Source organism: Bidens hawaiensis, unplaced genomic scaffold (assembly GCF_021521415.1).
Source record: "Bidens hawaiensis isolate Kalapana, Puna unplaced genomic scaffold, B.hawaiensis_p1.1 tig00010744_1, whole genome shotgun sequence".
NCBI lineage: Eukaryota > Viridiplantae > Streptophyta > Magnoliopsida > Asterales > Asteraceae > Bidens > Bidens hawaiensis.
The window spans coordinates 604706-629596 of NW_027491824.1; the positions used below are offsets into that span (position 1 = coordinate 604706).

A 24891-nucleotide genomic window follows, 5' to 3' on the forward strand; every position below is an offset into this window, starting at 1 on the left:
TACTGAGTACGATGATGATGATGATAATCTCCGATCAAATATATGCAACTGCGGCTTCAACGACGAAGAATTTATGATGTTTATGTGAAGAACCTTTGGTTTGTGTTTATGAGTCTTGATTAGGATGTTGGAGATAATGATGAATGATTGATCTTGATTTTACCTTTTGTTTTTAAGGTCTTGATCTATTCTTGTGATATAAGAAATGACATACTCGACTACGAAACACGTTTAACACGGAAATGATCGTGCCAAATACAAAGTGCTAATAAAATCATAATGTTTAGGTAACTTGTCTAACCTATTTAATAATTTGGACATAATTTTTTTAAAACAACAAATATCTTAATCTTTCTTCATCGAGTCATACATACCACTTCAAAATATTGTTTGAGGATTAGCTTCACCTAGACTTCCCTACCACTCCATGATTAAATTGGACGTATTTGGGTTAATATATTTATTTACAGAACTAAACAACATAAAAAAAAGGAAAACAAAAGTTATAAAAACTTGTTTTTAGTTTTTACACAGTGTGACGTGTGTATAAGCATAACCAACTATAATCTAACTACCGGATAAAAAAAGTGAGCCTGGTGACGCTGCCTCCGTCGTAACCATGAACCTGCAACCGGTTCCTCCGTCGCCTGCCGGTGAAGAGGACAATATCACTACTACCAGTAACAACTCTCCACCGGCTCCCGAAACCATAAGCCTGGTACCGGTTCCACCGCCACCTGCCAGTGAAGATGACTACAATAACTTGACCGGACCGACCGGTAATGACTCTACACCAGCTCCACCAGTGTCACTCAATTCTCAAGCAATTAGTTCATTCTCCTCCTCTTCAAATCCTCCAGGTATACAACTCTACCTAACTCACTTCATCTATTGAACGGTTTTTTTGGTTATTATTATTATTATTATTATTCATGTTTTAGGGTTTAAGCTTCACAACTCACTATCCTGAATAATAATAATAATAATTATTATTATTATTATTATAGGATTGTAATTCCTTGCTTGATTTTATTGATAATCAACCCTATATATACAATAACCGAATCCTGTAATTTATGGGAACAAATCCTATCTCTATACAATGAGATCATTATCAATATTTTCACAAATATGTTACATAAATATATGGATACTATTATACCCCCGCAGTCGAAGCTGGAGGTTCTCGGAGGCTGAGACTGGATCGAAAGTCTTCGAACAATGCCTTCGGTAGTCCTTTAGTAAAAATGTCCGACACTTGATATCTAGAGGGGACGTGTAATACACGAACCAGACCGCGGTGTACCTGCTCACGAACAAAGTGGATATCAAGCTCGATGTGCTTTGTTCGTTGGTGTTGAACTGGATTTCCCGAAAGATAAATCGAACTGATGTTATCACAATAAACCAAAGAAGCCTGTGTGAGCGGTCGATGAAGTTCAAGTAGCAGATTTCGTATCCAGCAAATATCCGCTACGACATTAGCTATGCCTCGGTATTCCGCCTCAGCACTAGATCGGGAAATTGTCGTTTGTCTCTTTGATGACCAGGAGATGAGATTATCACCAAGATACACACAGTATCCCGATGTAGAACGACGTGTGTCCGGACACCCGGCCCAGTCAGCATCGGTGTAGGCACGTAGTGTAGGAGACACTACTGGGCCTAGTGTGAGACCGATATCAGATGTGCCACGAAGGTACCTGATTATTCTCTTCAAACTGTCCCAGTGGGATAGACGAGGAGAGTGCATATACATACAGACTTGCTGGACCGCGTAAGAAATATCAGGTCTGGTAAAGGTTAGGTATTGGAGGGCACCGGCTAAGCTCCTATATAACGATGGGTCTTCAAATTCAGGTCCGGAAGAGCCGAGTTTTCCTTTGGTGTCTACGGGTGTGGCTACTGGTTTACAAGATAACATGCCCGCTCGATTTATAATGTCACGAGTGTATTTTTTCTGAGACAAAAACATTGTGTTACCCGTTCTTGTTACCGAGATACCTAGAAAATGGCTAACCGGACCCAGATCTTTCATAGCAAACTCTGAACCGAGTCGATCCATGAGGGTAGCTCGAAGCCTCTCAGAGGAGGTGGTCAATAAAATGTCATCGACGTATAATAACAAGTACGCCGTGTCCTGACCATGATGATAGATAAACTAAGAGTTGTCGCTCCGACATTGTGTGAAACCCATGGAAATCACGAAATCCGTAAACTGTTGGTACCATGCTCTTGGTGCCTGTTTTAGACCGTAAAGTGACTTCTTTAGTAAGCAAACATGATCCGGTTTCGATTTATCTTTAAAACCCATCGGCTGATACATATACACCGTCTCGTTTAAGTGACCGTGCAAGAATGCATTGGTCACATCAAGCTGATGAACGGCCCACGATTGTGACAGAGCCAATGAGAGGACGGTGCGAATAACCGACCGGACTAAATGTCTCCCCACAATCCACGCCAACCTGTTGAGTTCGGCCATCACAAACTAACCGCGCTTTGTAGCGCTCCAATGAACCATAAGATTTAAATTTATGCCTGAAAATCCACATGCTACGAATAACATTCATGTCTGGTTGGCGTGGGACTAACTCCCAAGTCTTATTACTAATAATAGCATCGTACTCGTTGGCCATGGCGTTTCGCCATTCAGGTGTGGACAAGGCGTCTTTTGGTGATTTCGGTAATGGTTCGATAGTGGTGGTGGAGGTGTTGAGGTTGAATGTTGGTTTGGGTTTGGAGATCCCGTCCATTGCGCAGGTGCGCATTGTTCGGGTCGGCTAAGGTGGGGGCAGTGGAGGTTGAGCTTGTGAGACGGGAGGGGAGGATGGTTGTACGGGTGGAGGAATACTCGTGGCCGGTGTGGTAGTTCTATGTCGGCGAGAGTATGTGAGGATTTCGGGTGGGGAGGATGGTGGTGTGGGAGCAGCCGGCTGTGAAGGGGTTCCCGCCGGCGTAGCTGCGGTGGTTGGTGTGGAAGGTGGTGTGGTGTGATCGGTGGTGTTGGGATGATGGTGAGGTGGTGTTGAGGTACCACCGTGGCTGGGTCTTATGGTGGTGATAGGGGACGCATTTGGCTGGAGATGGTGCCAGACGGTCGGGTGGGGGGTATCGGATAGGAAGTCGTAAGGGTTCGGTGTTGGTGATGGGGTGTTAGTATATGGGAAAGTAGTTTCATCAAAAATCACATGACGGGAAGTGATTAGTTGACGAGTTGTGAGGTCGAGACAACGGTATCCTCTATGGTTGGTGGGGTAATCGAGGAAAACACAAGCATTAGAACGGTATTCAAGTTTGTTAATGGTGGTCGGCGGTTTGATTGGATAGCAAAGGCATCCGAACACACGAAGATGTTCGTATGTTGGAGATCGATTGTAGAGGGTGGTGGTGGGGCTGTTGAGTTTGTTGGGTTTGTTGGGTATGATGTTTAGGAGATAAGTAGCGGTTTCGAGAGCGTAATGCCAGTACGTATTGGGTAGATTGGCTTGGGCAAGGAGAGTCCGAACCATGTTGTTTATGGTACGAATTTTACGTTCCGCTCTCCCATTTTGGGAGGACGTGTATGGGCACGAGAGGCGGAAGATCATACCGTGTTGTTCGAAAAACTGGTTGAAGGAACTGTTAACGTATTCCTTACCATTGTCACATTGAAGTTGTTGAATTCGTTTTTCAAATTGGGTGTGAATCAGGTTATAAAATTTACAGAATATGTTATAAACTTGTGATTTTCTAGCAATTGGAAAAGTCCATATGAAATCTGAAAAATCATCAATAAACAAAACATAATATCGGTGACCCCCGGAACTCAAAACTGGGGAGGTCCAAAGGTCACTGTGAACGATGTCAAAAGGTGCAAAGGTGCGATTACAAGAATCTTTAAACGGGAGCTTAACGAATTTATGGGGACAAGTCCTATCTCTATACAATGAGATCATTATCAATATTTTCACAAATATGTTACATAAATATATGGATACTATTAATAATGATAATAATAAATTTGGTTCTGATTTGGTTAGGTCCGGTGAAGTTAACAGCGAGGTCATGCTTGTACGAGATATGTGCGAAAAGCCATTGGAAGCCTCCTGTATTCGATTGCTGCAACGAAGAAGGTCCGAGTAATCACAGATCGTAAGTTCCTTGACTCTGATTTCGATATTGATTATTTGCATCACAAAAAGGCGCACAATCTAGAACAGAACCACATGTTTCCACATAAGCATAAGACTAGATTGTGATGCAGAGCGGAACCAATAAAACGTCAAATGGAAACTGCAGTTAATACATTAATTAATAACTTAAGCTACGAAGTACAGCTAGAAAATGTTCAAGGCTAATTATGGAAATGTTTTATTGTTGCGAAACTTGATGAGAAAGGTGGTGGAATCAAAGGCTTAAATGATAGATTTTAGGCCACATGCACGATCTGGCTTGTCAAGAGTCAAGACCTTTCTGTTGACTGCTCACGAGCCCTGTAATTCAAATCGTAGCCCAAGTTATGCATTTTTTTAAGCTTGGGCTCTTCCTGCCATGTTTTCTCCTATTAAGCTGATCCATATAAGAGTCTGCTAAATCTTGGATAAGTTTCTCATTAGATTGTATACTTGAAACAGGTTCACTTACAAGGCCAGTATAGAGATGAAAGAAGGCTCAAATTCACAGTTAGTGGTTGAATGCATCGGCAAGCCTCAATTCAGCAAGAAAAGTGCAGCAGATTCAGCTGCTGAGGGAATCTTGTGGTACCTTGTGCATTTAGGTTATCCCAAAAAGGCTAAGCGGTCCAAGAAATCAAGGTGATTAATTTAGCCTAAGCTGATTTCAAATTGTATTTATCTAGTGCTGTGCTGTAATGTGCATGTTATTGCATCTCTGTGAAAACCGTTAGAAGTTATCTTCAGTATAATTTAAGTAGTATCACTTCATCTTGCACACATTAGACATTCTACTTCTACCTATAATTAAGTAGTATAACTTCATCTTGCACACATTAGACATTTAGACTTCTGCCTAATTCAGTCATTTTTATGAAATTGTGGCAGCATGTAACAAACATAAGCACTTGAAGAATTTGCACATAGTTACAATATTAACAGTAAGGTACGTTTCTACAGGTAGAACTGAGATTACATACAATGATTGTAACATGAATATAAAATCAAAATACAAAACAATGGCTTTCTAAATCTTATTTCGCCAACTGTGGATCCTGTGTAATCGATCTCGTCTTCTTGACTTATTCCAACATCTCATCCATACATTATATTGGATGAAACTAAAGCTGCAAAGTGAACCTTCATGAATAACAATGTACCTAAATCTTATTCTCTTTGCCAAAATCTTTACTTAGGCGAACTAAACTAATTCCACCTTAGTATTTTAATAATCTTATACAGTATAGTGCTGTTGAATCGTATCAATATCAAGACCCTTAAGCTTCACTACTGATTCAACATGCCCCTTTATTGTATGTAGCTCCCTCAATCTATAACAAGTTTATAGAAGAAATATAATAAGAATACAAATTAATGATGAATTAATTCTTGTGAAATTGAGTTTATTAGTTATTACCTAGCCACTTCAGCCCGCTTCTTGGCTTGTTCTGCCAGCTCAGACAACTCCCTGTAGCTACTCTTATCATTAAAATGTTCAGCCTGCTCTGTTGTTTGGAGCCCGTGGACTGTTCGTTGTTCCATGGCCCATTGGGCCTTCCTTTCACCCCGCCCATAGTCACTTTTGTTAGTAAAAGCGGTCTAGTTTCTCATAAGATCAGAAGAAAGAAAAACCATTCAGTCAACTAAGAGTTTGCCATTCTTAGAAGTTAGAACCTAACCAAAAATATGTATTCTACCTTGTTTTGGAGCAGATTGTTCCAAGCCCGGCCCGCCAATGCATACCGTATGCAGAACTTGAAAATATCTAGAGGGATATAGAATATTATACTATAAATCCAAATCACACCGGCCCATCCCCAACCGATTCCACGAATTCTTGCAAAATCCCATTTTGCATAGACCGCGATTAATGTAGCAATCTTCATTAAACAGTAATATAACAAATTTAGAATACAAAACAACATTATAGCATAAAACTTTAGGATATGTAAGTAATCCTCACCAGCTGTGCTATCAAAAAGGCTGTCAGAAGCAGATAACCAGGTCGTTCAACGTATGACCAACTTCTTGACCTAGTGACAAAAATAAGTGCTTGACTCACAATGCTGACCTGGAGGTACAAAGCTGCTGTAAGCTCGTAGTCATTGTCTCTAATCGGTCTTACACCAAATTTATCCTGTAACCAAATCCCACAATACAATATAATTATCACTATAAAAGTATCATCTTAGTGAAGTAAATTGTTTTACAGTTATCTTACTGTAAAGAAGTCAGAGTCTTTTGCTAGCCAGAAGAAAATAACTGTCATGACTGCTAAGTAAGTCCCAAAAACAACCCCGGTAAGAAATATTTCCTTCAGTTTCCATGAATCGGGCATCGGTGAAGGTTTGACTTTATCCTTTGAAATGGTCATGATAGTTCCATCATTAAGAATAGCAATAATCAGAACCATGAAAGGCGAGAAGTCAAACTTCCAGATCAGCGCGAGGAGCATGAAACCTAGAACCACACGAATGGTGATGGAGACAGCATAGATGGTGTAGTTTTTCATCCTCTGAAAAATGGCTCGGCTAGTAAGTACTGCACTCACAATCACGCTTAGCCCAGGCTCGGTCAGAACTATGTCGGATGCACCTCGGGCTGCGTCGGTTGCGTCGGCAACCGCGATACCAATGTCTGCTCGTTTTAGTGCCGGTGCATCGTTTACACCGTCTCCCGTCATTCCACATATATGTTTTCGTTCTTGTAACTTCTTCACAATTTCATACTTGTGCTCTGCATTTCTCAACCCCTTCTACAATTTTAGTTCTAAATCATTTAAAGTGTTATTAATATTTTATTTGGAGTAAGTTTTGCTTCTAGTCTCTTGTGATTTGCCCCAAGTTGACAGTTACATCAAGTTTATATGCCTGAAGCACACTGTGCTTTGCATTTTATTGCCACTTGAGTCCAGCCGACTAAATACGTCCATTTTTTCAGTTAAGTTGAGCGGTATTTTAGTATTTTTTAACTGAGGTATAAGTTATTAATGAAGAAATATATTAAATACATATATAATATTGTAGCGGGGCGTACCTTTTTTTAAAGGAAAAAAATATTTAAATTTAATGTATGCATTGGAAGATTGTGCATGCGCTAATAACTTGTACCTCGATTAAAAAGACTAAAATACCCCTCAACTTAACATAAAAAAACGATGGAGTTGGATTCAAGTGGCAACAACATGGAACCCATAATGTGGCAATGTGCCTCAGCCGCCAGGCACAAATAATGTTCTAACTGGCAATTTGGAGCAAACCGCAGGGACTAAAAGCGAAACTTACTCTTAAATTCGTGTACTTACCAGGAAAAACACCAGCAAACCCATCAGCCTTTTCGATTAGCTCCTCAATAGGAATATTAGCAATAGATGCATCTTTGTGTTGGCCCAATAGGGATGAAGAGGGGTACATATTAGTCCCCATTCCGAGCCTCCGGCCCGTTTCTTTACCAATGGCTAGTTGATCACCCGTGATCATCTTCACATTAACACCAAGGTGTAGGGCCCGTCTAATTGTTTCAGCGCTGTCGTGCCTTGGAGGGTCAAACAGCGGTAGGAGACCAACAAACACCCAAGGCCCGCCAGGACTCTCTTTCGTTTTTTCAGGTACTGTCTGCATACAACCACCAAAAATCACTTTCTTAGATCGGTCACGGGTCAATGGGTTGGGTTGACTTTCAAGTTTCAACCCGTTTGAGATGAAAGAAACTTGCCTGTTGAGAAACAGCAAGAGAACGAAGACCGCGCTCAGCAAATTTATCAATGATGTTGAAAACCCTTTTGCTAACATCATCTCTTAGGTTACACAGCTCTACAATCTGATAGCTTTCAAGTAATTATATTAGTATCTAAACCAAACAAAAGAAAAAACAAACAAACAAACAAATAAATAATTATTAACCTGCTCAGGTGCACCTTTGCTCACTCGATGCCAATTTCCACTTTGATCTATATATGTTATCGCCGTTCGTTTATCCACAGGATTAAATGGTAGAAAGTGTACCTCATTGATCCCCGCTCTTGCCTAAATTATCAAAATGGTGAGAAAAAAAAAGACTAAAATGCCCCTCATGTGAGGGGCAGGTGATGATTCAACAGATATTTTAGACAACGTTAGCACTAGGGACTGAAATGGTTACAGTAAGTAATATCAGGCCATGATACGTCAAAAGATTCATTTTTGTAATGAAAGAGTTAAACATGTCAGACCTTATGACCAAGACCGTAAGTTAGTATAAATTTCTTGTATCATTGTTCATTACCTCCTTAGGATCAGCAAGCATTCCAACAATGCAAGCATCAATTGCATCCTGATTCTCCACTCTTGAAGCCCTTGCTCCCATCAAAATAACTGTATCTTTATCCATATCCTTTACAAAGACCTACACACCATAAAAAAGTCATCACTTGAGTCTTTCTTGTATTGAATTTGACTTTGACTTTTGACTTTTGACTTTTACCTCAATAAGACTTTTATCAACTGTGAGCTTATTAAGTGTGAGAGTGCCAGTCTTGTCACTACACAAAACATCCATCCCAGCCATTTCTTCAATGGCTGTCATCCTTTTAGTGATTGCTCCTTGCTGTGATAACTTGTGGGACCCAATAGCCATTGTAACTGACAACACGGTTGGCATTGCAATCGGGATGCCGCCTATGAGCAAAACCAATAAGTTATCGATTCCGTTTCTGTAGCTTCGTTTCTGAATCGGGTACATCACCACTATTTCTATTATCAGCCCAACCGCAATCGAGCATATACAAAAATTACCAATCGCTGTTAACACCTAACAAACAAAACCCCGATATCATCACAAGCGTAAACTTGGCCCGTTTACTTATCAACATCAAATATTATTGCAAAACATTTTATAACATTAACACCATCTAAATCATGGAATCGCCTAACTTTTTTTTTTGGTCAAAAGTTCAATTTTATTGAATTAATAAGTTCTGTAATCATATTTGATGCATAAAAAGCATATATATATTTTTTACAAAAAAATGTGGAGAAAACACATTTTCAAATCATATTTTATGTACTAATGATCTAGATTATTCTAAAAGAATTATTATTTTCTTTTCTTTTTGTGAAAAACTGTTTCAGGTTAAACCTACCCCACCCGGCCCATTTTGACCATTTACAAAACTTATTGGGCTCGTACATGTTAGCGTCATATAACAAGTACCTTTTGGAAGTGGCCGACTTGACTTGTGCTATCGACTAAGTGAGCCGCCTTACCAAAGAACGTATGGACCCCAGTAGCGATCACAACAGCTTCAATCTCACCTTGTTTACATGTTGAACCCGAAAAAACACTATTACCAGGTTTCTTAGTTACCGGTAATGACTCACCGGTCAACGCAGCCTGGTCAATCTTGAGCGGGTCCCCTTCTAGAAGACGTGCATCAGCGGGTACAATATCACCGAGCTTAATGCTAATGATATCTCCTGGTACAAGAAACTCAGCTTCTGCTTCAACCCATTTTCCATCCCTTAAAAGCTTTGTTTTTGGAGCTAAACCTGCCATTAATGCTGCTGCAGCATTTCCTGCATTGTTTTCTTCTATGAAACTTATGGTTGAGTTGATTAATAACAATGTTGTTATTCCAACAAAATCTTGCCAATCTGGTGGCTTCCCCTGCAGTATTTATTTCACCATCAACTCATCATAATATATAAAAAAAAATTAGAAATTAAGGTAGAGGTCACTTTATATACTAAGTGGTTTTAGTATGAAGTATCCTGACGTGGCACCGTGTATTTTGGGCGAGGTATATGTGTATGTATAACTGCAAGGGTCATTGTAACCGCACAAGTCGTTTATGCGTCAAGCATGAGCATTTTGAGCACGTTGTGGTAATTGGTTTACACGTGTTTAACTAGTATAAACGCATTGTTGTAACAGGACAATTTATGCACGCCGTTCAATATAGCTCGGGCGTGCCGTTGTAATTAATAGTACATTAACGGTTTTTTCATGTCGTTTTTTATTTAAAAGAAAATCCTTATACTCATTGTTCTAAAATAGTTTGGGCATGCCGTTGCAATCAATAATACATTAACTTTTTTTAATTATAAGAAGAATCGATTTTAAGGTAAAAGTTTTTTGAAAAATAATGTAGTGTACAAAAACTATTTGATTTTAAATTTAACAAAACAAAAGGTCGACAATGGAGGCTGTTTCGCTTCTGCTCCTTTTTACTCCAATGTTAATTTTCTTAATTACGATCTTGTCAAAGTCTCAATCTTAACCATTGAAATAGTGACCAACGGTCTAAAATCGCTTAACACGCCATAAAAGAAAGAGAGAGACCCCTCCGTTCGCCAAGACAATGGCCATAATAGCAGCGACTTCCATGACCCATGAAAGAGGATTCCACATAAACCCTAAAAACTTCAGAAATTTGCTTTCCTGCATGAGATTGACATCATGACATTAAAGTAAAATTATAAAAAAAATATAAATTAAAATAACTAAAAGTGAAATGACCTTTTTTTCCTCTAATTTATTTGGACCAAATATTCCTAGCCTTCTCTTGCCTTCTTCACTTGTCAATCCCTCTTTTGTGCATTTCAATTGATCAAATAACTCATCCATTGGCATATGTTCCTGTAATTAAATTACACAAAATGTCAAAATGTCTTATTTTTTTAAACAATATTTTCTTTATTTATTAATTTTGAATAATAAATTTATAAAAAAAAATTATATAAAAATCATACAAGATCTACAGTCTCCTTCATGATATCATCCCATGTGATGCCCTCACTCTCCGCCATTGTTGAGTTTGTGAAAGCTTTCGTGCAGGAAGGAAGAGATAGTAAATAATAAAAACTATAATATGGTACAGAGGTGGAATTATTAACTAACAGGAGATGAACTTAAGTAATATTATTTTACCATCACAATTTACATGAATGAATGTATATATTATTTATACATACTTGTTTAGTTACTTTTTTAAACTTGTGGATGTTAATCAAGAGAAGACCCAACACTTTAGGACACTATATTTACGCATGTGCCAATACTTTTACCATGCATACATACTATCGCACCTTCACTACTTTCTATATTCGTGACCGTATTTTTCTCTACTAGTTAATCGTACTTCGGCTCTTTTCGGTCAAACCACGTGTATGATTAATCAAAGGTGGGTCGTGTTATTCTCAACTTTTAAGTCTTTTCTAGTTTACGTGCATGGTTTTAAACTTATGTTTATATGATGACACTATTACTATATATATAACAAAAGTTTAATTCATCAACATGTTATATTTGTAAGTTTGTTTTATCTTTATTTTTAGCATCACAATATGTATCCATTCCTCGCATATCCTTAATCAACTTACAAAGTAATCATATACAAGATAAAATTATTAATTCGAGTGACTGCGAAGTTTAAACCAGGCAAATAGAATATTAAAATCACTACTACAACAACAACCATATCCAGTATAATTCAAAGTGTAGAAAAACTATAGGTAGGGTCTGGGGACGGAGGGTGGGATGTATGCAGACCATGCATCTATCCCATAGAGATCTTGCTTTTGGGGAGACCCCCGACTCCATACATGGTATGTGAAGATGAAAAGTATATCAGTAACATAGAGTGCATATATCTAGCATGCATACAAGTATATAACCAACCAAATGATGCCCGTATGAAAAGTACTAACAATATTACCGTAGTAAACTACCAATAATAGAGAACGTAAGAAAGAATAAAAGTAATAGATAATCCATATATAGAAAGACAACGACAATATGAAGCATGCAAAGAAACGCTTATACACGACAAATCACTTAAAATTTAGTCTTTTAGCCTCTCCAAGAAACACTTATATGATTCCAAAGCTTTAAGCAAATAGCAACGTGAAAAGTTTGTCAAATGTCACGATTCTTTTAGTTTAGAGCTTCGAAGTCGCATGATTTAGGTGTTTTATTGAAAGCTAAAAGTCTAGAAGATCATTTTTCTAGCCAAATGGTCATGTAGGTAGTTTAATTGTTTAATGCGTTATTTAAGCAATTTTCCCTTTCAAGCCGATTCTAATAAAAAATAACAATTTCAAGCCGATTCTAATAAAAAATAACAATTTACTTAATGTTAACCCTAGTAAGTTGAGTCGTCCTGGCAACTTTCAATTTGCCGGCCTCGTTTCTTTTATATCTAACAATTTTTCTATTTTACGTTTTAACATTTTGTGAACAAAGACATGCCCAAATATTCAATTTGTAAAAATAAATATATTTTATATATTTATTTATATGGCCATCATTATCATTTATATAATAATAGATCAAAATAATTAATTATACCTTTTTATATATTAGCTTGGTAATTGTTGATGAGCCATATTACTCTTAATAGCTAATAAAGGGTTTCCCCTTTGGTGTATATACAAAGAGAATAAATTAACATCATAACATAATCTCACACACATAAGTAAATCATGTGTCTCCTCTCTCTTCTAAACCAGGTTCCTCTCAAGAACCCTAACCATCCTTAACTATACATCCTAAAGGGGAACTCGATCAAGATGACAAGCATGTCGACTACATCATACCCTGCTGTAATTACTACTCTTCATGCTGTAACAGGTTCATAGGTTTAATATTTATTATGTTTTCTATTACTTACATGAAGAACTGATCAACATGTGGCATCAGAGTGATGTTGATTAATCAGTTCTTCATGTTTTCCCTAAATCTAGAATTGAATCAGAAGACATAGACTAAAACTTGATAAACCCTAATTTTTTCGGTTTCTTTTTCATGTTCTATTACGAAAACAATATATGAAACTGTTTAAAATCGCTAAAATTCATATTTAGTAAACTCTAATATTTTCGAAATCCGTTAATTTCATGTTTAAAAATTTCGATTCCAAGTTTTTTTTATGTTTAATTGCTAAAATTTTCGATAATGTTCTTTGTGTTCATCATTATTATCGAAAATTATACATATGTTTGTTCAAAATCTGGATTAAAATTTGTTAATGATTATTTAGGGAAATATTTTTTCAAATCTTGGATAACTTAGAAGTTTTAATATTTTCTTAAAAGATTTGAATCCCCTTAAAATAGGAAACAAATATAATTGTTAATCATTAAAAAGATTTGAACAAAATCTTATTATTATTAATTTAGTTAATAAAGATAATGGGTTAAGGGCTTAAACCAGTTTACGGGTTCATGGACTATTTAAAAATCATGTATTATGGGCTTAAAATAGCTTATGTGTTCTAAGAGTTTATGAGTTTCTAAAATAGTTTGGGGTCATAACCCATAAACCCGAAAACTCACTAATACCGGAATCAACATTTTCCATAAAACTTCATAAAATCATGTAAACACCCAAATACTGAAAAACCCACTAAAAGCCGGAAACTGGCAATTCTCGGGAACCCAAAATTTCCGAGAACTAATTCCGCAAAATAAGGTCCTACCGGAAACTTAGAAATCCTTACTCTAAACATTTTCCACTATTAACTAATTAAATGTTTTGTAAACCTTAAATATTATAAAATTTTACAAAACATAAAGGCTTAACTTGAATGAACTTTCGTCTCATAAAGAGTTTTAATAACATTTAGCTCTTCTCAATTTTAATTATTCATTAAGACATGATATGGCTATCCTACTGCTCTTTCTAATAACAATCATTATATTAAAAACTAGAGCATAACAAATGGGATGCGTCAATCATAATGTCTCTTATAATAATGATAATTAATAATTTATTTAAATAAATGCTATCATTAGAGTTATTCTTGATTTAGTTTTTCCTAAGACCAATCGAAATAACTCATAAGATGCATGCATTCTTTCTTGAAAATTCTAACTATAAGGTTAAATGGCATAACCGATTACATCATAATGTAAAATACCATGACCCATAAAATTAAGGGCTTACACATGGAAATAAATACATTTTTTAGTACATTACATACTAAAATTTTCAGTTGTACAATTTGGTGCCTTACGAATCAACTATAACACTCAGAAGTAACAAAGGAAGATGAGTGTGTTGATCAGCAACATATGTACATGAAAAGAAATGTCTGGTGCTAGAAATAAGATGTTATTCAACTCACTACCACCAAAACCTAAAACAAGATAATTCTAAGGTTCATAAACAAAATACAAGTATTACTTCCAGCTTTAGGCTTCTTAAGGAGAAGTCTCATTGCAAAAATATGTCATTAGATTAGGCATAGACATTACAAGACTATCCATAATTCAAAAGAACAACTGGCTAAAATTGATAGTTGTATAATAATGATATATAAGTCTGCTAATCCTAATATTCCCATTAACACATGATTTGTTGAGTCTAGTTCTATATGTTTACCCGAAATCAACAAATAACTAACATGAGTGTTAGTGACAAATTTAAATGTTAAGGTTATTAAAACCATGATAAACTGTCTTTTAATTACACTTTATGATACCTTAAATATTCTGAAGATTAATCAGAATTTAGTATCAATACTTAAGTTACATTATGACAGTTATAAGGTTTGCATAGCCAACATAAAGTCACTCTTACCTTAAACTCTTATATTATTTGTTATCAATATCTGGATTGAAACATTTATAAAATAGAACTAGATGACAATGTATACTTTCACAACTTTTGTTATAATGCAAATAAAAATTTAACGAAAGACAAATGAGACCTATAATATTCATCTATTAAAACCAAATTTCATGAGAAGTCATGACATGGTTGATGAGGGTGATTTTTCATATAATCTCATTCTTAGTGATTTTAAATCATGTGTTAAATGCCCTAAACAGTACTTGGCTTAAGGAATAAGTATGGGTCCACCATAAGTTATATTTCACTGACATTTGTGAAACTTATTCAAACGGAATATTCAGACATAATTCTTTTATCATTTAAAATGCTATTTACTTGTATCTAATCAGTATTCTATGGTCCGCGGTCTTAAAGAGATCCGTTCATATATACTTAATACGATTTCTTCTAAATATGTCCTTTAAGTTTATTATGACATCTGGACGTTAATGGAATCAAATCAAGTCTAACATATATATGACAGATTCCCACGTCATGTACATCATTGAAACTTCTCTTGTATTTTTTCTAGAGATATTAAAGATCAGTGGGAGCCTTAAGTGTCTCAATCATAACTTACAAGATTTGCAAGAGGTGGGGGAGTGAAAACTTGATATTATCTCAAATACACCTCTTGTACAAGACACTGCTCCATCATAACATTATTCCTGCAAAACTTATCTCTTTAGAATTTACTACTACTCATTCAAAAGTTTCATTGTTGCTTAAACGTGGATAAATTCAGATTTCTTACTAAATTAATCCTCACCAAGAGAATCTATTGGTCTTTATATACTGACCCTAAGTATGCTAATTTCCTAAAGGTTTCTAAGGTCAGTGGGAGCAGTAAAAGTCTTTATAATGACTTGTTAGAAGTACAAGAGGCGGGGGGAAGAGAGATATTAAATTTTACTCCAATTACACCTCGTGTACACCATACTACGCCAAATCTTACACACTTAGAATCCTGAAAATGATAGCAACCTAACTAAGAGATAATCCATAAAACTGAGACTTTTAAAATTACCCAATAATCAACTTAGGAGGTCATCTAGGTTTTAAAACCTACCAAATTTGATGCTTATGTAACATCCCTAACTAAAGTTGAATTGGATGTTGGAAAGTTTAATGATCATACCCCTTATAATTAAACCATTATCATCAATCATAATTGACTCCATAAGTCGTTAACGTTTTGAGATTTGGTTGAATCACCTAAAGGTGTTCATAACTAAACTAAATCCTAACACAAACGTTAAGACACTAAGAAGCATAATTGATTATTAAATGTTAGATTCAAAAGGGAATAAATCATCAAAGAATCTTATAACCTATATTATAAAACATTTCTTTGAGGATCATCACTGTTCAAGTAGCTTATAATAGTTAAAGAGCTACGTTAGAAGAGCATTAAAACAACTTTCCCTAATAACTGACTTACATATCTACTGCTCATAAAACAACCTAAATGTTATAAACTGAAGGTTAATGAACATTTAGTCTATAAGTCAATAAAATCCATATATGGGTTAATGCAAACATCAAAATTTGATGAAATATTTATACAATTATTTTCATCAAAAACCAAGTGGATTAATGTACCTACCTCAAGATGAGTGGGAGCAACTAAAAACAAACTTGTCCTTATATAGATGACATTCTTCTGACAAGTATATGTTACATAAGTCAAAGCATTGTTCACACACTTTGATATGAAACATCTCAAAGATATCCCTTACGTAATAGATATCATAACATTTTGAGATAGACCCAAAGGGACATTAGTTTTGTTCTATAAGTTTTATCTTAAATGGGTCCTTACACACGTAACAAACAATATTGTTCTATTTAGAGGATAATAGGATCATTGAGATTATTACCTTATGCTTCATTAAGTAAAAGCCTTATGTAGGTTCAACTCTATACTCGTTCAGATATTACTCAAAATTGTAACACACTAGATATGCCTAGATTAATGTGAAACATCTAAAAGAGTATTAAAATATTTTTAAAAGAAACGAAAGACTATAATTTAAAAGAAGAAGTGAGAATTCAGACCGGTATATTACTCTAAAATTTGTCATATTCAGAGATAAGAAAATGTATTTTTCGGGATATATTCTTATGTCAGTAGATAAATCTATCTCATGGAGGAGTCATAATGAACTGATAACAACAACCTAAGTCATAACAACATAATATGTTGATTAATTACAACGTTGTTGTCAATAAATGTTGTTGAATATTTATTAGTGGACTCATAAGTTTTATTAAACTCCAAATAACTTATATATTGAAGACTAATTGTGATAATGTCACCTACCATGTTTTCTCAAACAGTAACAGTTTGATAGGTGTTGCATTAAATTCTGATATGAAATTAATTATTCGTTTATGAACGAATTGAGGAATCTAAATTTTCATATCGAATACATTCAAGATATGCTTAAGGATCCTATAACTAAAGGTCTATTACCCATAAGTATTATGAAAGCTCTTATAATCATGAGGGGTTTATTAATGCGTACAACTGCATATCGTACTACGAATGATTAACTATTAAATTTCCTCATCAGTTTTGATTTTGTACGTCTCTTAATATGTTCTGGATACATATAGACGAATTAAATATACAAATCAAACGTTCTGAAGGGCTTACTTGAAAATTTTGATCATAACTACTTAGGTTTTAAATAAGGACTGCAGTATGATTAATGGAGGTCTTGAGCTGATGTTCAATTCAATGACTGTATTTCTCTGCTCCGGTTTGAAATTAAAACTAAAATGAGTGTTAACTCCTGATCAGACTTATCTAATACTCATAATAAATGATTACTCGGCCAAGTGGGAAAATGTAAGAATAAATATATTTTATATATTTATTTATATGGCCATCATTATCATTTATATAATAAGGACTACTTAGGTTTTAAATAAGGACTGCAATATGATTAATGGAGGTCTTGAGCTGATGTTCAATTCAATGACTGTATTTCTCTGCTCCAGTTTGAATTTAAAACTAAAATGAGTGTTAACTCCTGATCAGGCTTATCTAATACTCATAATAAATGATTACTCGGCCAAGTGGGAGAATGTAAGAATAAATATATTTTATATATTTATTTATATGGCAATCATTATCATTTATATAATAATAGATCAAAATAATTAATTATACCTTATTATATATTAGCTTGGTAATTGTTGATGGGTCATATTACTCTTAATAGCTAATAAAGGATTTCCCATTGGGTGTATATATATAGAGAATAAATTAACATCATAACATAATCTCACACACATAAGTAAATCATGTGTCTCCTCTCTCTTCTAAACTGGGTTCCTCTCAAGAACCCTAACCATCCTTAACTATACATCCTAAAGGGGAACTCGATCAAGATGACAAGCATGTCGACTACATCATACCCTGCTGCGGTTACTACTTTTCATGTTGTAACAGGTTCATAGGTTTAATATTTATCATGTTTTATATTAGTTACATGAAAAACTGATAAACACAATTAACTTATCAAAACAAACATGCGATCCTTAAACATGCACGTGCAAGTGATGGGCAGTATTCGGCTCACATGTATTGGCGTTGACTGAATATGAAAATACGACAAACGTAACATAGCATGTGCACCAAGTTGAAAGTACATTATGGAAAGTTCCTCGCACTTCTTAATATATATTTGTACGTGTAACACGACTCATGGGCTACAACATAAGTTAGGTATGAAACAATATAAAGGTTTTTATATAATTAATATCATTTTTATTTTATTAAACATGTTAAATTGAATAAATAAATCGGTAGATGATAATTAAATATGTAGAACACGACCTAGTCAAGGACGATTGTCACGAATCTAGTGATCAGAAGTCATAACGACTTGCCAAACAACAACGACGAATCTAGAAAAAAACAATCGGAAGTATCATATTTATAGACACCGAACGCTAAAAACATAGGTAATTTTGTATTTTAGTTTAGACTATACTTCTTTTGTCGGTTCACTCTCACTCAAACACGGGCCTTAATCAAATATTAGGCTTTGGACCTTCAGGTATTTTTTTTAGATTTTTTGTTTTATTTTTTAAATACTAATATATAACTTGGTTTTAAATTTAATTTACGTGTTAATCGTGCGAATCAAGTAGTGTAATTATATATACAAATAGTGTAATTATAGTGTAATGTAATTACATCATAGTATAATTATGCTATAATATAATTACATAATTATACCACTTGTATATATAACTACATTACTTGATTCGCACAGTTACACGTTAATTTAATTTACACGTTAACTTTCTCCTTAAAATATAAATTCAAAAAAGGTATTAGCACGTGTACTATGAAATAAATTAACATAAAGTTATTAAAAAAAGTTTATTAGTTATTTTAAATAGTAGCGGGGACGTTATGAATGATAAAGATTAACATCATATATATAACTATTCTACATGAGTGACCTAATTAGAATACTTTAAAATCTTCGTTACAATCATATGACAATAGTACTTTCAGCTTGTATAGTAATTAAGTTTAGCTTGTACAGTAGACGTTCAGCTTTCCAACTTAAACTTTGTAATACATTTTATGTGTTATTGACTACATCAGTGTGTTTAACTCTTGTTTTGGCGTGTCCTCACTTTCTAGATTCATAATAATGTATTCAAGTTACTACATTGAGTGTATATGTTGTGTATGACCGGCTACTCCACTATTGGCATGATGTTTGGGCTCATGTTGAACACCGCACGAGTTACTAAGGGAAGCTGTAACGGGGGGGGGATACTTGTTGCCTTTTTTGTGTTTATTAATATTACATGTGTGTGTGCGATATATATATGGCTACAACACCATTACACCCCAAAAACAAAACCCATCCTTTGCTGACTGGACGCCACATGACGTAAATCGCCCCATTTTGTAGCCTCTCCGCTACACATAGCCTAATATGCCAAATGAGGTTAAATATCTTTGTTTTTCCTCGAAACCTTTATTTGATAAGGTTTCATTTTACACTAGTATATGTATTAATCAACTTACATAACTACAAAATGTGAGATAAACAATTTGTATAAAATATATAATTTAACAATCTCATTAACGGTTTCAAACAGAACAGAACTCAAATGTCCCATAATCAAGCAGCTCCTCAATCATTTCTTCTACATATTCATCTTCAGGAGACTTGCAATGCTCTATTTTGTCGGAACAAGGAGACTGCTGTCGGCTTTGCTTATCTTCTTTGTTACTCGTCACTGTTTTCTTTGATAGCTCAAGAGATGCTATGTGACATTTATGTAATTTAGCTCTCAAAGTTGCGGACAGTAGCTTTGAAGAAACCAACCGCGACACTTCTGCGTCGTAAGCAAAATTTGTCCGTGCCCTTGTCCCGCACATGAGTCGAGCAGCTTCGTCGTATGCCCGTGCTGCATCCTCAGCCGTCTCAAATGTGCCTAACCATATTCTTGTCTTCCTGCTCAGAGTTTCATTGTTATAAGATAAAATTAATAACAGAAATGCTAAACAGCCAGAAAAGTTGGTGTCAAAATTTTAGTCAAAGCCAGTAATTTATCATGGAGCAAGTGTGCACGAAACCAAAAAATAAAAACTATCCAAAACGTCCGAAAAAACCAGTCAAAATAATCTAACCGAAACAGAAATAGATGGTTTGGTTTTATGTTTTCATTAAACTGAACTTTTAGTTCGGTTTCCAATATTACTATATATACTAGAGAAACCGAACCGAACTTGTAGTGTTTTATTTATTTATTTTTTAATTTTAATTTTTGAATAATGTATAATAGTTTAATATTTAGCTCAAATGTATAACAATCAGTTAATTAATAACTAACAAACAAATTTAGGTCAAAATTCATTTTCTTTTGGCCAACTTTTGATTTTCGGCCCAAAATTTTCAAGTATAAATGGCAAAATGATACCGAACCTAAACCAAAAGCTGAGAAAACCAAAATCGAATAGTTTTCAAACACTCAAAACTGACATTTTAGCCCAAATCCAAACTGAACCGACCCATGCACACCCTTGTCGAACTATAATGACGCCAAAGATAAGAAATTTACAAGAGAGGGTGGCGAATTTCGGAGACCCAAGATCCCCAATGCCTCTGACGAACTCCTCTGTATCGTTGTTGAGATCTAGCCATGGTGGTTTGTGTTAACTGACCGATTGCAACAACACTTGATGGGTTGTCGTGTGATAGTGTCTCAGTGAGAATACTAAAACAGGACTTGTGTCGGTGTGCGGGCAGTGCGGCTTGAGAGCTTGTAGTGGCACGTTATATATATATATACATGTCATCTTTATAGGGATTGTGGTCATGTTGATTATTAACGTGGATGGGTCCCATACTTATATTAATAACTTTTTTAAATCCTGATGGAAAATGACAAGATGTTAATAAGTATGAAGAATCAACATACCACCAACTAAATTGTTTGGTTTGATTAAATTAAGAATTGAATTATGTATTTGGAATAAAATCAGGTGAATGTAGTACAAACCAACCATCGACATGTGTGATTTTATACTAGATATTAAGGGCATGCCTCACGTTAAGCTTCCTAATTGTAGGAAACAACCCATGTGCATGTGCCTAATTGATAAGGTCAGGACATAAAATGATACCACATTCGATGCATATACTTTGATTTATTTTTAATATTTTAGCAAATAAAATTTATAATACAAGTATTAGAATTTCTTTAGCGGGTGTGTTAGTCTCGTGTGGAGGAGAGAGTAAGGGTGCATCTATGTGGACGTATACTATCCGTCAGGAACTGTGAGGGGAGAAGAAATTTGTGTGGGTAAGAGCGGACAATGTCAATGTGAAGGAGATACTGGATATTTGTGCGCGTCATTCGTGATGCTCTTGTAATCTTCATAGTTACTTGTTTTTTTTTAAAACTAGATCATTATGTACATGTATAAAAGCAACTGGTAACACTTATAATAAGCTAGTTCTACTTGTGTGTTGAGGCGGAGCGCGTTAAAAGCATTACATATTCAAAAGATACCGCACGTAGCAACATGTACGGGCATGACGTTGGTTAGTATCAATTCGATTCGTGACGCTAAGTTTTAAGCTAAAGTAAAAAAGTTTTATTGTAAAAAATTAAAACTTTTGTGGCCATAGTTAGAAGTTTAAAAGTTTGTGAAAGTTTAAACATGTAAGATTTTTTGGGCAAACTTGAAATTTTGTAAGTCCCTAAAAGTTTAAAAGTGTAATTTTTTTTTTGGACAAAGTTTAAAGGATTAAAGTTTTGTAGCAAAAGTTTTAAGGTAAAAGTACTTTGACAAAAGTAATATAATTTCATTATCAAAAAGTGTTTTAGTTATGGGGCTAAAAAGTTAAGAGGTGAAACTTTAGTGCGAATAAGCAAACTTTGAAAGTTGATTTTAATACATATAAATATAATTTGATGAAGTAGTAGATGTTAAAGATGAAGTCGGTAGAATGAGGACAAAACGACCAAGTGCACGACATATATTTCCTGCATTGTCAAAAAATAAATGCATGATATGTCATGTGATGTGGTAAACGTAACACCTCAAGTTAAGCTATATTATATTTGAACATTTCATTGTCTAATAGATAATAGATAATTAGCACGTTTACAATCTCTTAAACGATTTTCAACAAGTTTTTTTATGCCATTATTAGTTTCTCATTTAATTTTGATCCTATGATCAAATTAACTAAAATGCATGTTTGTGTTAAGTGTTAACAACTCAAAATGCATGTTTGGACACTTCTTCTTTATCTAAGACCAAGAAATCAATGTTTGAAATGAGTATTATGACGGCTTGATGGTTTATTTGGCATTACTTGGTAAAACACTTTTGACAATATTGCCAATTTAATTTTTTTTTGTTAATAGAAAATGTAAAGGGAACAATAAATTGTTGTCATGGTTACAAAGCCTGTATATTTTTTTGTAATGTTTTTTTTCCTCCTGTCTAGCCTTTTGCTAGTCAGTGTATTATAAAATTTCAGTAATTCAAAAACACCAATGGTAGATAGGAACCGAACTATCTCACGACGTTCTAAACCCAACTCACGTACCACTTGAATTGGCGAACAACCGAACCCTTGGGACCTTCTTCAACCCCAGGATGTGATGAGTCGACATCGAGGTGCCAAACGACTCCATCGATATGAGCTATTGGGATGATAAATAAAAAAGAAAAGTTAGAAACTATAAAGCGCTATTGAGATAAGATGTGACTGAAATTACGTATAAGTTGTTATTTTTCATTAATTATGTTTTATTATTATAAACTAGTTTTTATCCCCCGTATTACGGGGGTTGTTTTATATTATTTGTTTTTTATATTTATTTATTTTTTGAACTTTTATTTTTTTTATTGTATGAAAGTTAATAATATACTTATGGTTTGATGATAAATTGTTTCACAAATAAATGAGATGTTATAATCCAGTTTAAAAGCTATATGGGCTTGATTAGACCCATGACCCGTTTATTTTTTTTACTATAAAATTGGTTTTTTTATTATAAATAATATATATTTTTAAATAAATCAGATATCCCTACTTTATAGGATTTTTATATCAAATAAGGGGAAAGGTCCAACAGTATTAATAAAGCATCAAAGAGGTACACAAACAAGATAAAAACAAAAATGAAGGTATATGTAAAGGCCACTAAGGCAATGTGAAATGGGCGTGGGTTAGGGCGAAAAGGGGGCGAGAAGGGGCGCGAATGTAACATCCTAAAATTTTTATAATGTTAAATAAAAGAAAGTTATGTTTAGTGATTTCACGTTTTAGTTATTTAATGTCGAGTAAGGAACGGGTCATGGGCTTAGATTACGTAAGATGGGTTAAATGAGAATGGGCCTTGGGTCCGTGGGCTTGAGAGATATAAATACCCATCCCAAGCCCAAGATATCATTTTATTTCCATCTTTCTCTTTTACACACTCAAAAACACACACATAACCGACCGAGATCCGAAGTCGAGACCCGAGATTTTGCTGGTAGATCTGAGTTGGAAAGGTAAGAACTAATCCCGCAAAGCTAATATTACTGAAAATGGTTAGGATGTGACGGGTTAATCGGACCCGAAACACAACTGCCCAAATCGGACCCCTAAAACGTCGATTTTAGGCCGATTTGATGGTTGGGATTTGTAGGCGCCGATCATACGATTCCGTGGGTACCAAAATCGAGTTTTTTGGCTAAGAAACGAAGGAGTTATGGGCAAACAGATCTGCAGCGCGACAACTTCGCCTTCATCTGGGCAACTTCGCCTTCAAGCAATGAACTTCGCCTGCAAGCTAAGTTCGCCTGATGAACTTCGCCTGCAAGCCAAGTTCGCCTGATGATAAGTTCGCCTGAAGCCAAGTTCGCCTGATGGCAACTTCGCTGAAATGGTAACTTCGCCTAAGGTTTAACTTCGCCTAAAAGCCAAGTTCGCCTAAGGTTTAACTTCGCCTGAAGCCAAGTTCGCCTAAGGTTTAACTTCGCCTGAAGCCAAGTTCGCCTAAGGTTTAACTTCGCCTGAAGCCAAGTTCGCCTAAGGTTTAACTTCGCCTGAAGCCAAGTTCGCCTAAGGTTTAACTTCGCCTGAAGCCAAGTTTGCCTAAGGTTTAACTTCGCCTGAAGCCAAGTTCGCCTAAGGATAACTTCACCTGAAGCCAAGTTCGCCCGAGGTTTAACTTCGCCTGAAGTGAAGTTCGTTTATAAAATAAATTAAAAACCTAATGGAAAATGTGTTAAGGCAGTTATCGAAAATAAAATTTTTCCAAGCTGACCTGGCAGCTTAACCCCAGCCAGGGGCTCTGCCCCTTGGACCCCGCTAGGGGCTGCCGCCCCTAGAACCCCGCTGCCAGGGTCGCTGCCCCCGGACCCCCGTTCGTTGTGGGTCATATATAGATAGAAATACAAAACGAGAAGTAGTAGTTAATTGATATGTGTAAATATTATACAGTTAGCCGAGCCCAGTTAAAGAAAGGAATTACGATCAACGGCGAGCGTAACAGGATCCAGGTGAGTTTCTAGCCCCATTCCTTGTTATGTTTTCGGGGCTGTGTGCATACTTGATGTGTTGTTAATACATTTATCCTAAGTGATAAGTGTATGCCA

The 24891-nt window shown here is 35.3% G+C and overlaps 2 protein-coding genes, 1 long non-coding RNA gene and 1 pseudogene across 3 annotated transcripts; 2 read left to right on the forward strand and 2 right to left on the reverse strand.

Annotated features, from left to right (window-relative positions):
• Positions 1 to 566: 566 nt before the first annotated feature.
• Positions 567 to 6946, forward strand: LOC143536196 (uncharacterized). Its single transcript, XM_077030242.1, has 3 exons — positions 567 to 860; positions 4023 to 4134; positions 4617 to 6946. Exons 1-3 carry the CDS (start codon positions 620 to 622, stop codon positions 4798 to 4800), a joined length of 537 nt encoding a protein of 178 aa, XP_076886357.1. The 5' UTR covers positions 567 to 619; the 3' UTR covers positions 4801 to 6946.
• LOC143536197 (ATPase 9, plasma membrane-type-like) lies at positions 5336 to 10541 on the reverse strand (annotated as a pseudogene).
• On the forward strand, positions 6989 to 8985 carry LOC143536198 (uncharacterized). The gene is made up of 2 exons (XR_013135850.1): positions 6989 to 8357; positions 8389 to 8985. It is a non-coding gene; the product is annotated as an uncharacterized LOC143536198 (long non-coding RNA).
• A 9331-nt stretch (positions 10542 to 19872) lies between the features above and the next one.
• On the reverse strand, positions 19873 to 20971 carry LOC143536178 (ethylene-responsive transcription factor ERF003-like). Its single transcript, XM_077030227.1, has 2 exons — positions 20847 to 20971; positions 19873 to 20239 (listed from the first exon to the last, which is right to left on the reverse strand). Exons 1-2 carry the CDS (start codon positions 20927 to 20929, stop codon positions 19873 to 19875), a joined length of 450 nt encoding a protein of 149 aa, XP_076886342.1. The 5' UTR covers positions 20930 to 20971.
• Positions 20972 to 24891: the final 3920 nt, after the last annotated feature.